This window comes from Chrysemys picta, chromosome 1 (genome assembly GCF_011386835.1).
Source record: "Chrysemys picta bellii isolate R12L10 chromosome 1, ASM1138683v2, whole genome shotgun sequence".
NCBI lineage: Eukaryota > Metazoa > Chordata > Testudines > Emydidae > Chrysemys > Chrysemys picta.
Genome location: NC_088791.1, coordinates 25,540,175 through 25,555,951, shown reverse-complemented (window position 1 = coordinate 25,555,951; position 15,777 = coordinate 25,540,175). Strand labels below are relative to the sequence as shown.

The 15,777-nt window shown below is 43.4% G+C and overlaps 1 protein-coding gene across 8 annotated transcripts in view; it reads left to right on the top strand.

The window, feature by feature from the left end:
• The window catches only part of PTPN12 (protein tyrosine phosphatase non-receptor type 12), a 148,388-nt gene that overhangs the window by 50,504 nt on the left and 82,107 nt on the right, over positions 1–15,777 (top strand). For all 8 annotated transcript variants that reach the window (XM_024109161.3, XM_042859381.2, XM_042859379.2 and 5 more), the window contains exon 2: positions 10,975–11,083. In XM_024109161.3, the coding sequence (XP_023964929.1) occupies positions 10,975–11,083 (109 nt within the window). The remainder of the gene's footprint in view (positions 1–10,974; positions 11,084–15,777) is intronic.

Sequence of the window (15,777 nt, the reverse complement as noted above, 5' to 3'; positions counted from 1 at the left end):
CTACCTATGTTGGAAATGAGATTACATAGTACTTTTACTGTTTGACGAAGTGGGTATTCACCCACGAAAGCTTATGCTCCAATACGTCTGTTAGTCTATAAGGTGCCACAGGACTCTTTGTTGCTTTTTACTGTTTATAGAGGCAATGTGCTCGTCAATCAGATATGCCCCATTTATTTTCTGTTTTGGGGGCAGGACTTGGAAAATTTGTCCTAGAATTAGGCCTACATGCCAAGCTGAATTTAAGTGGTGTTCCACTTCCTGCCTGCACCCTTGCCTGAACACCTGCTGGTTGTGTGATACCACTGTTTGGATGCAAAGACCCATAGTCTACTGCTGGTTGAATTCTGAGTCCCTGATTAATCCTTCCCCCAAAACACCAAATCAGTTTATGCTGATTAGCCATAGCACAGAATAAATCCTCTAATGTTGGGCTGCCCTAGTGAAATGACATTGCCTCCAATATATTAATCATGGATAGCCCCTAAAATCATTTATGCTGGTCCTCACACTATGCTGTCTACTGAGGTGGTGGAGGCTAAAGCTTTGTTCTCCTGGACTGGACTGTGGCCTCCTCACAATAAGGAGCAATAGGCTGAAGAGCAGGGAGGCCCTGACTAATTTGAAGACCAAGAGTGGTGTTCACACCCATCTGTCACTCTAGCAGGGGACACTGGTGTGTGGATTATGGGTACCACCACCCTAACAATGACTCACTGCTGGAGTTGTGACATGACAGCAACAGCCCCTCCCTCCTGAATCTCTTGCTGAGCGACAGAAGGCCCTGACACACACCCTCTACTTGTGTGAAGGGGGTCCCCTCAATTCCAGTAGGGAAATGACAGTCACCACGTGTACAGACTCTTCCCCAGCCAATCTACTCCCAACAACAGAAGTCACCACATTGCCACCCAGGGCAGAGGTAATATTGGAGCTGTTTCTTTTGCTGATTTGGGCAGACATCTCTGCATTGGTTATATTGGGCTTTGCATTTCCTTTAGCCATGAAGGCTAGAATCATTGTTTTGAAATGAAAGCTTGAATTATTCAGAGGCTAATGGCCCTAGCTGGGGAAAGATTCCTGTTTGCCCCAAGTAGGGGCATTTTCAAGCACTGTCGGGAGATAGTGATAATGTGACACTGCCAATTTCAAAATTACAGTTTTGTCTATATCTCTTTACCTATGCCACAAATTTTGACAAAACTTCTAGTATTTTCCCATAGCAAAAGATGAAAAGTGCTTTTTAAGAAGATGACTCTGGAAACCATAAAAATTGATAGGGGATCTAGGTGCAAATATGATGCCTGAAACTACCTTTAAAAAAAAAAAAAGTTCAATTGACTAGATTTTGGTTGATACTGTGCTTTAAAGTTTGTTTCCTCCATCTTTGAAAAAGTGGTAAACATGCTGCCTGAAGGCAGAGTGAGGTTTTTTTGTTTGTTTTTTTAATACTGGAGGCAAAGGGGTAGTTGAATACAGTACACTGGGTCCTTTTTGCATATTTGAAATAGCAGTACAGAGTAAAGCTTATGGTGGGAAAAGCAGTCTTGTGAAGCTTATGCTGGAAGAGAGAGACTTTTTTAGGTATCTCTGTGTGTGTCTGTTCTGATGCTTTGGGTAGGTTGTAAAGAAATAACTTTTTGCAAAGGTAGGACACTCACATAGTTTTAGATTCTTGGTGAAGACAACCTGATAGATGGAAGCAAACTTTGATTTTCATATTAGTTTTTCTGCATGGTTGTTAGAAAAGTCACATTGTCTTGCACTGAACTTCTTAAAATCTCCTTTTGTTGCACTACAACAGTATGCATCTGTGTGTGTGTGTGTGTGTGTGTGTGTGTGTGTGTGTGTGAGAGAGAGACAACAAAATGGTGGGACCCATAGCATCGGCTAAGAGCTGGTATTTTACCACCATGTTATCAAATGTTGCTCAAAGCAAATCTAGTCAAAACAATGGTAAATGCTTGAACCTTGTCTATATTAACTCTCCCAGCATTTCGGTCACCCCTAGAACTGCACAGGTGGTTAAGCAACAGGGGAATACTTGCTGCAAACTGCTATTGTAGACAAGGCCCTAGTGATATGTCACTATTTCTTATGTAAGCATCTGCTGAATGCTTGTCCTTATGATGGAGGGTAAGGAAGGAGGCAAAATGAGTCAGTTGATTCTAAGTAAATATTCAGTTTTTTAAATGGTGTTCTTTAAGCCTAGATAGGCAGCATATGGAAAACAAGCTAAAATATTTCTTCACATACACTGTGAAAGAGAAGTTTATATGAATATGTATCTTGTGTGGTATTGAGCAATGTACCTCTATTGCAGGTTTTTAGTGTGAATTGGATAACCAATAAATAAGATGGCTGCAAAAGTGACCGATTTTGCGCTCTCAAACTGACTGAATTGTTGACTTACTGTAGTGGCAGTTCATATGTTAACCTAAGACTTTAATAAAAAAAAAAAGACCAAACAAACCCCAAGGTTTTTCTGAAGCAACTTTGAAGGATGCAGTTGAGTAGAATTTCAACAATTCACAATGCTGAGTTTCAGCCATTATGAAAGCAGGAAGTGTATTTCTAACACTCAATTGTTCCAGTCAAAAGAACATCCCCCGCTGCCATATGTGGTAAGGGTTTGTCACTATCCCGCAAACCACTTCTGTGATACAGTGAATAAGCAAAATTAGTCTATGCAGCATTTCTAACTAGAATGGAACTTCGTTTTCCAGACCCTTTAGAATGATTTGTCTTAATTTTAAAGAACTGCATGCGAATTTCCAATTGCCTTGTAAAAATATACTTGTCAAAAATTGTGAGTTGTATAGTGCATATAAATGAAGGGCTTGTAAACGCCAGAACTGCCAGTAGAGTGCACGTGAGTGCTGTGCAAGGTGCATGCTGTCTGTGAAAGCACAGACTTTTGAGCTCTAACATCTCTGCTGTTTCATCTCTGAAATTTTCAGGGAAGTAATTTGGCAGTCTTACTAACTTTTGTCCCCAGAATACATGCTGCTGTGTATTGTGAACAGTTGTTTTAATTAGCATAAAGCCTATTCCTCTGATAGCTCTTCCTGGATGTCTTGCCATCAACTTAAACTTGGTCCAAAATGAATTCTCATTCCTCTCACTGCCCACATCCTCCCCTGTTTGTTTCCTTTGCCCTGTATTCTGGAAATCTTCCAACTCCCAGCTCCCTTACATCACACGTTCAGGCTATATCCTAATTTTGTTGTGTTCTAACAAAGCTTTTCCAAGACCTTACGTTTTCTTTCTGGCTCTACAGCTAAATCTTTAGTGCAGGTTCTATCTCCCATCTTGACTACTGCAACATCCTCCTCTTTGGTCTCAGACACCTTCATCTTCCCCTTTATAGTCCATTCAAAACTCGGCAGCTAAGATCCTCTTCTAACCCTGCTTTTCTGACTGTTACCCCCATATTTGAATCCCTCCATTGGATCTTTCTTTTCCAAAGCATTAAATACAAGTTTCTTTCCTTGCCTTCAAAGGCTTTCATAACTCTGCCCCTCCTTGTTTATCTGTTGTTGGTTCTTGTGTGTATTCATCCACATCACAGAAGTCCATCTTGGGACTACTCCATTAGTTCACTTCTCATGTCTTTGCACTCTCTACCATGCTGCCCCATACATACTGAAGGCCTTTCTTCTTCGAGTGATTGCTCATATAGTTTTCAATTAAGTGTGAGCACGCTGCGTGCACAGTCTTCGGAAAGTTTTTCCCCTAGCAGCACCCATCAGGTCGGCTGTGGAGCCCCCTGGAGTGGTATCTTCATGGCGCTCAATATATGACTCTGCCGACCCGGTGCCTCTTCACTTCCTTCTTACCACCAGTGATGGTCATTGGAACTGTGGCGTCTTGCTTTGCAAGTTCTCCATGTTTCCCTAGCTTCTGATTCAGACTGTTTGTATTTTGTAGTTGATTAGTTAGCTAGCTAGCATGGCTCTACCCCTCATCAAGACTATACAGGCAATGCTAAGGCCATTTGGCAAACCCTGGCCTCCATCCCTCCCACCACGAAGGGTGTGGAGAGGAAGTATTTTGTCCCATCTAAGGGATACAAATACCTCTTCACACACCTGCAGCCTTTGGTGGTGGCTGCAGTAAACTAAAAGGAGCGATGGGGACAACAAGCCCCAGAGCCTAAGTCCAAGGATGCCAAGCGCCTAGATTTATTTGGGCGCAAAGTGTATTCTACGGGGAGAGTGCAACTCAGGATTGCCAACCAGCAGACAATTCTGAGTAGATACAGCTTCAACACCTGGAACTTGATCCTCAAGTTTAAGGAGCTAGTGCCAACAGAGTCCAGGGAGGAGTTTGGAGCGATAGTGGAGGAGGGCAAGGCGGTGGCACAGACCTCTTTACAGGCCTCGCTGTATCCTGCAGACTCAGCAGCACACACTTTGTCCTCCAATATTGCCATGAGGTGTAGTTCATGGCTGCAGGCCTCGGGACTCCTGCCCGAGGTTCAACAGACCATGCAGGGACCTGCCTTTTGATGGGGCAGTTCTGTTTGCAAAGCAGACTGACTCTAGGCTGCATAGCCTAAAGGACTCCAGGACTACCATGAAAACCTTGAGTATGTACACCCCGGCAACCCAACGTAAACATTTCAAGCCTCAGCAGCAGCACTCCTATCCTCCTCAACTGAGGTAGGACTTCTATAGGAGAAGGAGCAGCAATAGCAGATGAAAGCCTTCAAACCCTCCGCCCGGGCAGGACCAGGGCCTGACTAAACCATCGTTGGGTTCGAAGCAGGCCTTTTGAAGGTGCGCCTGAGGACGGCGCACCAGCCTCTATTCCGGATCCTTCCCCGTCTTTCTTGAATCGTCTACCCCACTTCTACCGTGCTTGGTCCCAAATAACTTCGGACCGCTGGGTTCTCCGTACAGTAGAAGTGGGATATTCTCTCCAATTCTGCTCCTACCCTCCCTCCAACTCCCCTTCCCCATCCCTCTTCAGGGACCCTTCTCATAAGCAACTCCTTATCCAGGAGGTGCGGGCACTCCTCACCATGGGAGTGGTGGAGGAGGTTCCTCAGGAGCTTAGGGGAAAGGGATTCTATTCCTGATATTTCTTAAACCCTAAAGCCAAGGGGGATCTCAGACCTATTCTAGATCTACAAGGTTTCAACAAGTTCATGGTAAAGTTGAAGTTCCACATGGTCTCTCTGGGAACCATTATACCCTCTGTAGATCCAGGAGACTGGTACGCCGCCCTCAACATGAAAGACGCATACTTCCATACAGCTATTCGGCCTGCACGAGGCGTAGGAATTGCCTGTGTGGTCGACCACAAACATTATCAATTCATGGTCCTTCCATTCGGCCTCTCAAAATCCCCCAAGTGTTTACCCAAGTGCATGTTGGTCATGGTTGCTTTCTTCCGTTGGAGGCAGGTGCAGGTATACCCCTTCCTTGACCACTGGCTGCTCAGGGGCCACACCAAGGGCAGGTAGAGTTTCAAGTCCGATTGGTCAGATCCACATTCAAGAGACTGGGTCTCCTCAACTTGAACAAGTCAACCTTGGCACCAACCCAAAGAATAGAATTAATTGGGGCGGTGTTAGACTCAGTTCAGGCAAGAGCACTTTTGCCAGAGTCCCAATTCCAAGCCATGATGGACATCATTCAAGGCCTCAGGCAACACCCAACCACTACAGCAAGGGAATGCCTGAGTCTCCTCAGCCACATGGCAGCCTGCACTTACGTGACCCAGTATGCCAGACTGAGGCTTCAGCCTCTACAGGCATGGCTCACTTTGGCCGATCTCCCAGGATGCAACAGCCTGAATTTAGTGGTGTCTGTACCAGGGAAGGTGCTCGAGTCCCTTCAGTGGTGGGTCGACCCTCGGACAGCGTGCAAAGGAGTCCCCTTCAACAGCCCTCAGCCTTCCTTGTCCCTAGTAACGGATGCATCAGCTCTGGGGTCCTACTCAGCAGCAGAAAGCCCTTCACTAGAGCCACACATCTGGCAAAGTGGAAAAGATTTGTGTGTTCATGTGACCAGCGTCGAACACCCCCTCTTCAGACACTTGTACCTCTCATCCTACAGTACCTTCTGCACCTGAAACAGCAAGGCCTGGCAGTGTCCTCCATAATGGTACACCTCGCTGCTTCCACCCAGGAGCGTCTGGATGCTCCTTCTTCGCCACCCCTATGGTTGGTCGGTTCCTCAAGGGTCTGGAACGCCTACATCCCCAGATCAGACAGCCTGTCCCCACGTGGGACCTTAACCTGTTCCTCTCCAGGCTAATGGGGCCCCCTTTTGAACCTCTGGCAACTTGCTCCCTTCTCTATCTGTCATGGAAGGTAGCCTTTCTGGTCACCGTTACTTCAGACACTCTCCTTGCTGATGTAAAGGCCTTTACCTCAGACCCACCTTATACAGTTTTCCACAGGGATAAAGTGCAACTCAGACCTCACCTGGCCTTTCTTCCTGAGGTTGTCATGCTTCCACACTAGTAAGGACACTTTACTGCCTGTTTTTTATCCTAAGCCTCATGCCAGTAGCCGTGAGGGAGGCTGCACTCTCTGTATGTTCGCAAGCACTAGCGTTTTACATCGAGTGCATTTAGCCATTCAGGAAGTGGAACCAGTTATTCACAGTGGTGGCAGACTGGATGAAAGGTCTCCCAGTCTCATTTCAAAGAATATCTTCCTGTATCACGTCATACATCCATATGTGCTACGAGCTGGCGAAAATACCAGTCCTGGATCTTTTGATGCACTCCACGAGGGCTCAGGCCTCATCAGCGGCATTCCTGGCCCAGGTCCTGATACAAGAAATCTGCAGGGCAGCAACTTGGTCCTCGGTGTATATACGTTCACCTCTCATTACGCCATCATCCGGCATGCCAGAGATGATGCAGCTTTCGGCAGAGCGGTGCTTCAGTCAGCAATTCCATAACTCCGACCCCACCGCCAAGGTAAGGTTTGGGTGTCACCTAATTGGAATCAATAGGAGCAATCACTCGTCCCACTTCTGAAGTGATCAAGTTAGTTAGTGATGAAGTGAGTTTGACGGAGGAAAGGATGATGAAAAAACAGTTACTCACCTTCTCATAACTGTTGTTCTTCGAGATGTGCTATTCATATCCATTCCAAACCTGCCCGCCTTCCCCTCTGTCAAGAAGGAACTGAGGAGGTGCCGGGTCGGCAGGGTCATATATTGAGCGCCATGAAGGCTCCACTTCAGGGGGCTCCACAGCTGACCCGACGGGTGCTACTGGGGGAAAACTTTCCGATGACTGTGCACGAGGCGTGCACACACCTAATTGGATGAGTATGAGCAACACATCTCGAAGAACAACAGTACGAGAAGGTGAGTAACCATTTTTTCAACATCCTTTCCTCCCTCAAATACTTCCTCAGACTCACTTCATCACTAGCTAACTTGATCACTTCAGAAGTGGAATAGCATTTGGGACTATTTTTGAAATGTAATAAGTATATATTTTTGACTCTTTATTTGTACCATCCTTACCCTTGCGTGTCTTAGACTGAGAGTTCTTTGGGGCAGGGACAGTCTTCATACATGTGGACAGTGCCTAGTACATTGTCTGTGTTAATATACAAATTAATTCCACTTTTGAATTAATTAAATCATATCCGGGAATCCAAGTTGCTAGGGGTGTGTGCACTGACCTGTTGTGTAGTACTAGTACTTTTTCATCGGCTGGCAATTTAAATATGTGGTTTTTCTGCAGATTGTATTAAGAATAGATGCATAACATATTTGACTTATCACCAAAAAAACATTGAAAACTTACTGAGGAATGGAGGTTGTTAGGAACAGAGGTATTGTTAAGCAAGACCAATGGTTCATAGGGTTCAGTTTACTGCTTCTGTCATTGGGCTATACTGAGAGAGAGCTTATTTTCTCCCTAGTTTTATAGTTGGTTATGCAACAATTTTGCCTTGGGAGGGTTGATTTTCGCCCCAATAGTATCAGTTTCTGGAAAATGAAACTTTAGTATAATGGTTTTCAACCTGTGGTCCGCAGATCCCTGTGTGTCCACAGGCTGTCCAAGATTTCCAAAGGGGTCTGCACCTCCATTCAAAAATTTGTAGGGGTCCACAGAGGAAAAAAGGTTGAAAACCACTGTACTAGACCATGCAGTCCACTTTGCCAATCCAAGATTATTCCACGTTGTACATATGCTAGTGGTTTTATCTTGTCTAACTTTATATAGGCAAAACAAAGAAGATTCCCCTACTTTATTTGGGAAACTGTTCCATAGTCTAATACATCTCTCTTAATGCCATTATTCCTAAAGTATATGACTTTCTTATGCTAAGTAAGTTTTTGCTTAAGTGTTCAAATAATTTAAATACACCTCTACCCCAATATAACACGAATTCGGATATAACGCGGTAAAGCAGTGCTCTGGGGGGGTGGGGCTGCGCACTCCGGCGGATCAAAGCAAGTTCGATATAATGCGGTTTCACCTATAACGCGGTAAGATTTTTTTTTTGGCTCCTGAGAACAGCGTTATATCGGGGTAAAGGAGTATTTACATACTTACGTTGTCCTTTATTTGGCACTTTTTATTAATTAATATTAACTATTCTTTCTGGAAGATTTTTTAATGTTTTAGGCACAAATATAAAAAGGCATGGTCCCTGCCCTCCAAAAATCACAAAGATGCAAGTGTTGGCCACAATTTGATTAATGTTTAACTACTCTGCTTCTGTGTGGTTTTTATGCTTGGGCTCTGTAGACTATCTCCAGCTAACCCTTAACCTAGCCATTATAAGTTGATTAGTAGTAGTCAAGTTGTGTATGTATCTATCTTGCTCTTTTAAACTTTCCTTTTATATGTTGATCCTTCTACTTCTAGTGTTCAGAACCAAACACAGTATTCTAATTGCAACTTCACTATAGCCGTACTGAAGGGATTATTACTTACTCTGAAATGATTGCAAACTCGTGTCTATCTAGCTGTCTGCTGAACGTTCATCTACATGAGGAAAACTTGTGCTTACTAGAAGTGCAAACTGTATGTAGATGGGACACAAGGTTAACTTAAACTTAAGTCTCCCTTTCCTTCGTCCTGCTTGGAGTTGAGGACAGTTGTTTAATAACGAAGTAAAAGCATCCTGATTGGTTAATAACTTTGATTAATAATTAAATCACATGGTGTTTTAATATGTGCTGCAAAGAGTCGCAGGAGACACATTTAAAGAGCCACTTGCGGCTCCTGGGCCTCAGTCTAAGTATGTCTGCCTTAGAGTGTTTGATCAAAACCAGCTGATAGATTGTTGCTTCATTTTACCACTTCATGATGTATAAAGAAGACAAAAGGTTTGTCAAAACATTTCCCCTATTTTTTGTCTTTGAAATAGCAGGAATATCAAATCAGGTTTTCCATGGTTTTGCTGGAAGACTTGTAGTTCTCAAATGCTGTTTGTAGTCTTTCTCAGACTTATAATTGAAGGGGCAGAGCATTGAATCTAAACCAACTCTTTGTGTTTTAGTCATTTCTTAATCCGATATTAATAAAAACTATTGAGTTTTAAGCAGTCTGAATAAAAATTGCTTCCCCTTTAGTCAGGTTCTACTTGCTTGGTACTTGTGAAGTCATTCTACCAGTTTCGCAGTTGATAATCTTCTGTTGACTTGAATTTCCAAGGTTAAAAAAAAAAAACACACAAAAAACCCCTCTAATATTTCAGGTCATCTTTACACCTCATAGAGAAGCACAAAATCCCAGCACATGTTCAACTCCTATCCTTTGCAGGTTACCTTTTTTTTTTTTTTTTGTGGGGGGGGGGGGGAAGAGAGGTAAATATCTGATTTCGAGCCAATTAATCTCCTTGCATTAATGGTTCAACTTTCTCTCAACTAGATTTTCCTCTGGATATATTTATGTAATCTCTTTGTTTCCCTGGGTTAACACTGACTTGGTTGTATTTGCTACCATGCTCTTACCTGGAAATCTTAACTGATTTATTTTTGTTAGCTTTCCTCTATTCTACTTAAAGTGCTTTTTAAACCTTGATCTCTGATCAATCCCTTGTTAAGCAATATTGGTGTGGGGTTTTTACATCTTAAGAGAAACTGTAGTCCATTGCCTTTTCTTCCTGGCCGTAACATCTCATTTTTAAGGGGTGTAAAGTAGAACTTTGTTTGCAGCATTTAATGTTCCAGGTATTTTAATTGTTTGAGTACAGTTGTTACTCAGGAGAGATTGAAAGAGGAAGGGTGAGTTATGAATAAGGCTACGTTTTAGTCACGGGTAATTTTAGTCAGTCATGGACAGGTCACAGGCAATAAACAAAAATTCACAGCCCATGACTTGTACTATATAACCCTGACTAAATCTTGCCACGGGTGCTCGCGGGGGGGCAGGCAACGTGTGGTCCGGGACTCCTGCTGGTGCTGGATGGGGCAAGGGGGTTGGTGGGCCTGGCAGGTTCCCCGGAAGTGGTGACATGTCCCTCTCTCAGCTCCTAGCTCCACGCGCTGCCCCCGCCCCAAGTGCCGGCTTCGCAGCTCCCATTGGCTGGGAGCTGCTGGGGCGGTGCCTGCAGGCGGAGGCAGCGCGCGGAGCTAGGAGCTGAGAGGGAGGGACATGTCACCGCTTCCAGGGAGCCTCCCAAGGTAAGCGCTGCCTAGAGTCCCCAGCCCTGATCCCCCTCCCACACCTGAACTCCTGCTGCTGCTGGGGGAGGGGGAGGAGAAGGGGTCGTGGCCCGAGACTGTCCCAGCCGCAGCCCGAGCTCCTCAGGCAGCCCCTGGGCCAGCCACACCGGCCACTGCAGAAGTCCTGGAGGTCCCAGAAAGTTACAGAATCCATGACTTCCATGACCTTCGTGACACACTCACAGCCTTAATTATGAATAGATTTGTTTTTGAAGTACAATGTGCTGCAAGTACAATAGTGATGTGCTTCATTTGCTCAAAGCTTTCATTATGTTGAGACATTAACGTTGCTTAAACTTTAACATCTTTATTTCAGAGGTTAAGAAGATTATCAACCAAATATAGAACTGAAAAAATCTATCCAACAGTCACTGGAGAAAAAGAAGAAAATGTTAAAAAGAACAGATATAAGGACATATTGCCATGTAAGTTTTGATTCTACTACAGAACAAATAAATTGTTAATTATCCTTGTTAATGTACCTTTCCAGTTTTACTAGTTGCATTCTGTTGAACAGTTAAATTAGATGGAAATTTTTCTCTGCATAAAGGTTCACTGTCAGGACTCTCTTAATCAGCCTTTAAAGTGAAATGTTGCCCTGGTATATATGGTTATTTCAGCCTCCTAGTTTCTATTTTAAAATTACTTTACTTTGCAAAACAAACTTGCGGTGAATAGTGGACTTTGGTCTCCAGGCCTGTCAAACCAGCACGTTTCACGTCACAAGCACCACATTCATTGTTGTTCAAAATTAATTCAGTCTTGACATTTAATTCAGGTTTGGGTGTCTAACATTGATGCTCCCTCCCTTCCTTTAAGGGGATCAGAAATTACTTATTTGGGGTGAAAGTGAAGGCATACCAATGTAAACTGTGGATATAGCTTTGTTTGTGGTATGACAGATACTTCTTATACACAGGCTAAATTTAAACCCTTGACAAAGAGATTTTGGGGGAAAATTCCAATCCCTGGTGAGTCTTTTTTGTTTTGTTTGTTTATATTTTGGTAGCACCCAGTTAGGATTGGTGCCCCATTGTATTGGACACTATATAAACACATAGGAGGACCTGGTCCCTGGCAGAAGAGCTTATGGGATGGAATGACAAAGGTATCATAAAATCATACTTTTACATAGGTTCAGTGTAAACCCTTTCAGCAATTCATTCATTTGTTGGTCTAACATAAGTAAGTGGCAAAGAGCTCAGATACAAAAACCATATCTTGAGAACAGAGTGGCCATTAATCCAGTCCCAGGAGGTTAGAGAAGTGCAGGGATTTATTTCATACTTTGCTGTTCCAGAAATGATGCTAGGTCTGCAACCAGTTCTGAATTTAAAAAAGATTGTCATCATCTTCAGTCTCAGCTTTCAGCATGGAATCCTTAAAGTCCATTATTCAATCAGTGCACTTGAGTACATTCTATGTTCTCTGAATCTTGTATACTTCCGTGCTTCATCCCTACCGTTTGCCATCCTGGGGCAGCACTTTCAGCAACAAGCCCTGCCTTTTGGACTGGCTACATCCACAAGTACAGTTACCAAGATTATGATAGTGTTGGCTGCAGCACTGAAAGAAAAGGCAGGTGTCCACCCTTACCTGGATGACTGACTGGTTGGAGCTAATTTGTAAACAACAGCCAGGCCGGCAGTGTCAGAGGTTTGCAGTTTCCCAATAAGCAGTGAGTAGGTAATAAACCGGAAGAGTTGTGTCAGTGTCTAGCAGGAGCTGGTAGGTCATGGAGCAAGATTAAAAGCCCTAATAAGCAGCCTCTACAAGATAAAATGACAAAGCTTTGATTCTTCATCAGAAGAACAGTGTGGAGTTGCTGCAGGCACTAGGATATGTGGTGGAAAGTCAAGTTGTAGTGCCCTTAGCCTACTTCCCCAATAGTCCATTTGAAATCTTTCTGGTGCAGTAGAAGGAAGTTGGGATACCACAGATGATTTTATATCTGAAGATCTCTAAGACTGTGTGGCATTATCTGAAACAGTCATTCCTTTGTGGATAGCAACTATCTGTTGACCACTTCTGGTGTGGAAGGTGTTGAACACAGATGCCAACCTACAGGGTTAGGATGCTCATTTAGGGAAAGCAATAGTCCAGGGCTAATGAACAGAGAATGAATGAAAGTGATTCATAAACAGGCCAGAGACCAATGCAGTGAGGTTCTTTGTATTGAATTTTCAGAACAAGTGACAGTTATCTAGAAGAGTTTCAGTTGGAGTAGTGCCATGATTGATAGATGATGACATAGATTAACTGCCAGGGAGGCACAAGAAAGTTAATGGTTTCTAAGTCCCTAGCCCTCTTGATGTCATGGGCAGAAAGAAATCTTCCCAGTCTGTCAATGGCTGACAGATAGTGAGGGCTCCAAGAGTCTGCAGCTCCCCACCTTGGTCTGAAATAGTCCAAATTTGATGACCTTCCAGACATGCTGAAAAGACATCTTTGATAGGAACTTACGGAGAAGGCTAAACGTATGCTTCCCATAACAATAAAGGGGTGGAAGGAAGTCTTGTTAGATGTCTGGTCAATTGGTGCACTGTTGAACGATCATTTTAACGTCACTTAGATTTAATTTTGGTGGTAATGGTGTGCTTGGGCACTTAAAGCCTTTGTTTGTCTTTTTAGTTATTTAAATATAAATGTACTAGAAAAAATACCCATGTTAGTTCTGCAGAACACAGCTGTATGCAGGGGAGTTGGGAACTGAATTAAGTGTTCAACAGCTATATGAAAAGCGCGGCAGACCTCAGGTGAATTTGGTGGCATTCAGGAAAATCAGAAGTCTAGAAGTACAATTCCTGCTCAGTTGAGGTGTGAGAATATTTTCAGATATTCAGGAGGTCCTTCAGTGAAGTAGGGAAGAAAAGAATTTATGTTGGTATTGAAGTAAAAACCAGAAAAAATTTTTGGGAAAAACTCTTATGGATTCTTTTGTCATAAAGGAGAATAAAAGGCACAATAGATTTTTATAAAGCATTTGCCAGTCTTTAAATTCTGCAGAAACTGCTTTTGCCACCAGAGAGAAGTATATGTATGACATACTCGTTACTATATTCCATTCTAGTTCCAACCTAAACAAATCAGTGCATGTTTTATTTTAGGCTGCTTACACAGCTTTTAATACATTACCTTAAATTCTGTTTTAATTTAAAATGTTGAACATGAATTATCCAGAGGGACCAATTTTTAAACTCTAAACTGGAACCATAAATGTGTGTTAATATATCCAGGGTTTGGTGTATTCTGTAATCATAGAATTTGCCACAGAATTCACCCTCTCCTACAGAATTGTACTCCAGAATCTCAGCTCTCATGTATTTAAAAAAAAAAAAAAAAGCTTCTGGAATTGTAAGGGTTACAGAGAATCTGGAAAACAAAAAAGATAAACCAGTGCAGTGTGCTCCTTCTGGAGTTCCAAACAGCCTGAAACAGTAGCTCAAAGAGTATGAGAGGGGTAGCCGTGTTAGTCTGAATCTGTAAAAAGCAACAGAGGGTCCTGTGGCACCTTTAAGACTAACAGAAGTATTGGGAGCATAAGCTTTCGTGGGTAAGAACCTCACTTCTTCAGATGCAAGTAATGGAAATCTCCAGAGGCAGGTATAAATCAGTATGGAGATAACGTGGTTAGTTCAATCAAGGAGGGTGAGGTGCTCTGCTAGCAGTTGAGGTGTGAACACCAAGGGAGGAGAAACTGATGAATTACAGTGATCTACAACCCATCCTGGACAATGATCCCTCACTTTCACAGACCTTGGGAGGCAGGCCACTCCTCGCCCACAGACGACCCGCCAACCTTAAGCATATTCTCACCAGCAACCACGCACCGCACCATAACAACTCTAACTCAGGAACCAACCCATGCAACAAACCTCGATGCCAACTCTGCCCACATAGCTACACCAGCAACACCATCACAGGACCTAACCAGATCAGCTACAACATCACCGGCTCATTCACCTGCACGTCTACCAATGTTATATATGCCATCATATGCCAGCAATGCCCCTCTGCTATGTACATTGGCCAAACTAGACAGTCACTACGCAAGAGGATAAATGGACACAAGTCAGATATCAGAAATGGCAATATACAAAAACCTGTAGGAGAACACTTCAACCTCCCTGGCCACACAATAGCAGATGTTAAGGTAGCCATCTTACAGCAAAAAAACTTCAGGACCAGACTCCAAAGAGAAACTGCTGAGCTCCAGTTCATTTGCAAATTTGACACCATCAGATCAGGATTAAACAAAGACTGTGAATGGCTTTCCAACTACAGAAGCAGTTTCTCCTCCCTTGGTGTTCACACCTCAACTGCTAGCAGAGCACCTCACCCTCCCTGATTGAACTAACCTCGTTATCTCCACACTGATATATACCTGCCTCTGGAGATTTCCATTACTTGCATCTGAAGAAGTGAGGTTCTTACCCACAAAAGCTTATGCTCCCAATACTTCTGTTAGTCTTAAAGGTGCCACAGGACCCTCTGTTGCTTTTAGCTCAAAGAGGTGTGAACTGCCCCACTCATTTGAGTGATGCTCCATTAACTCAGCAATTCTGCAGCTGTGATGTTTGCCATTTTCCCCAAAAAGTTACATTTCAACATTTCTCCCAGAGACTTTGCCATTGTCTGGCTATAATGAAACTGGATGGGGTTTGACTAGACTACGACTTTATTCCTAAATGTCAGGTAGTACCTGACAGATAAAAGTGTACAGTGCAGGTAATTCCATAATCAATTACTTATACCCTAAGGCTGACAAGTGGACCCTAGTCTCCCTGAATAATTCTGGTGCCTCTTATACTGTGTCTGGATGAGCAATTACCAATCCCCCATGACATCTGTGAATTTGACCCCCTCCCTATTCACATAGCTCCTAGCCTTGTCAACCCAAGGGGGTTTAACAGTTTCCTGCCACACCCTGTATTGCAACATGTCTGACCAAAATAATTTTTACTCCTGGAAAAGTTCCAGGATCTGCCCCAAGTCCCTCTTTGCTCTGATCATTAAGTCCACCCCTTTACACATTCCCAAATCATTGTGGTTCACTTTGGGGAAAATTCATATCTGGTCCCTGCTCATGGGCCACCACAGTGTACAGAAGGGACAACAG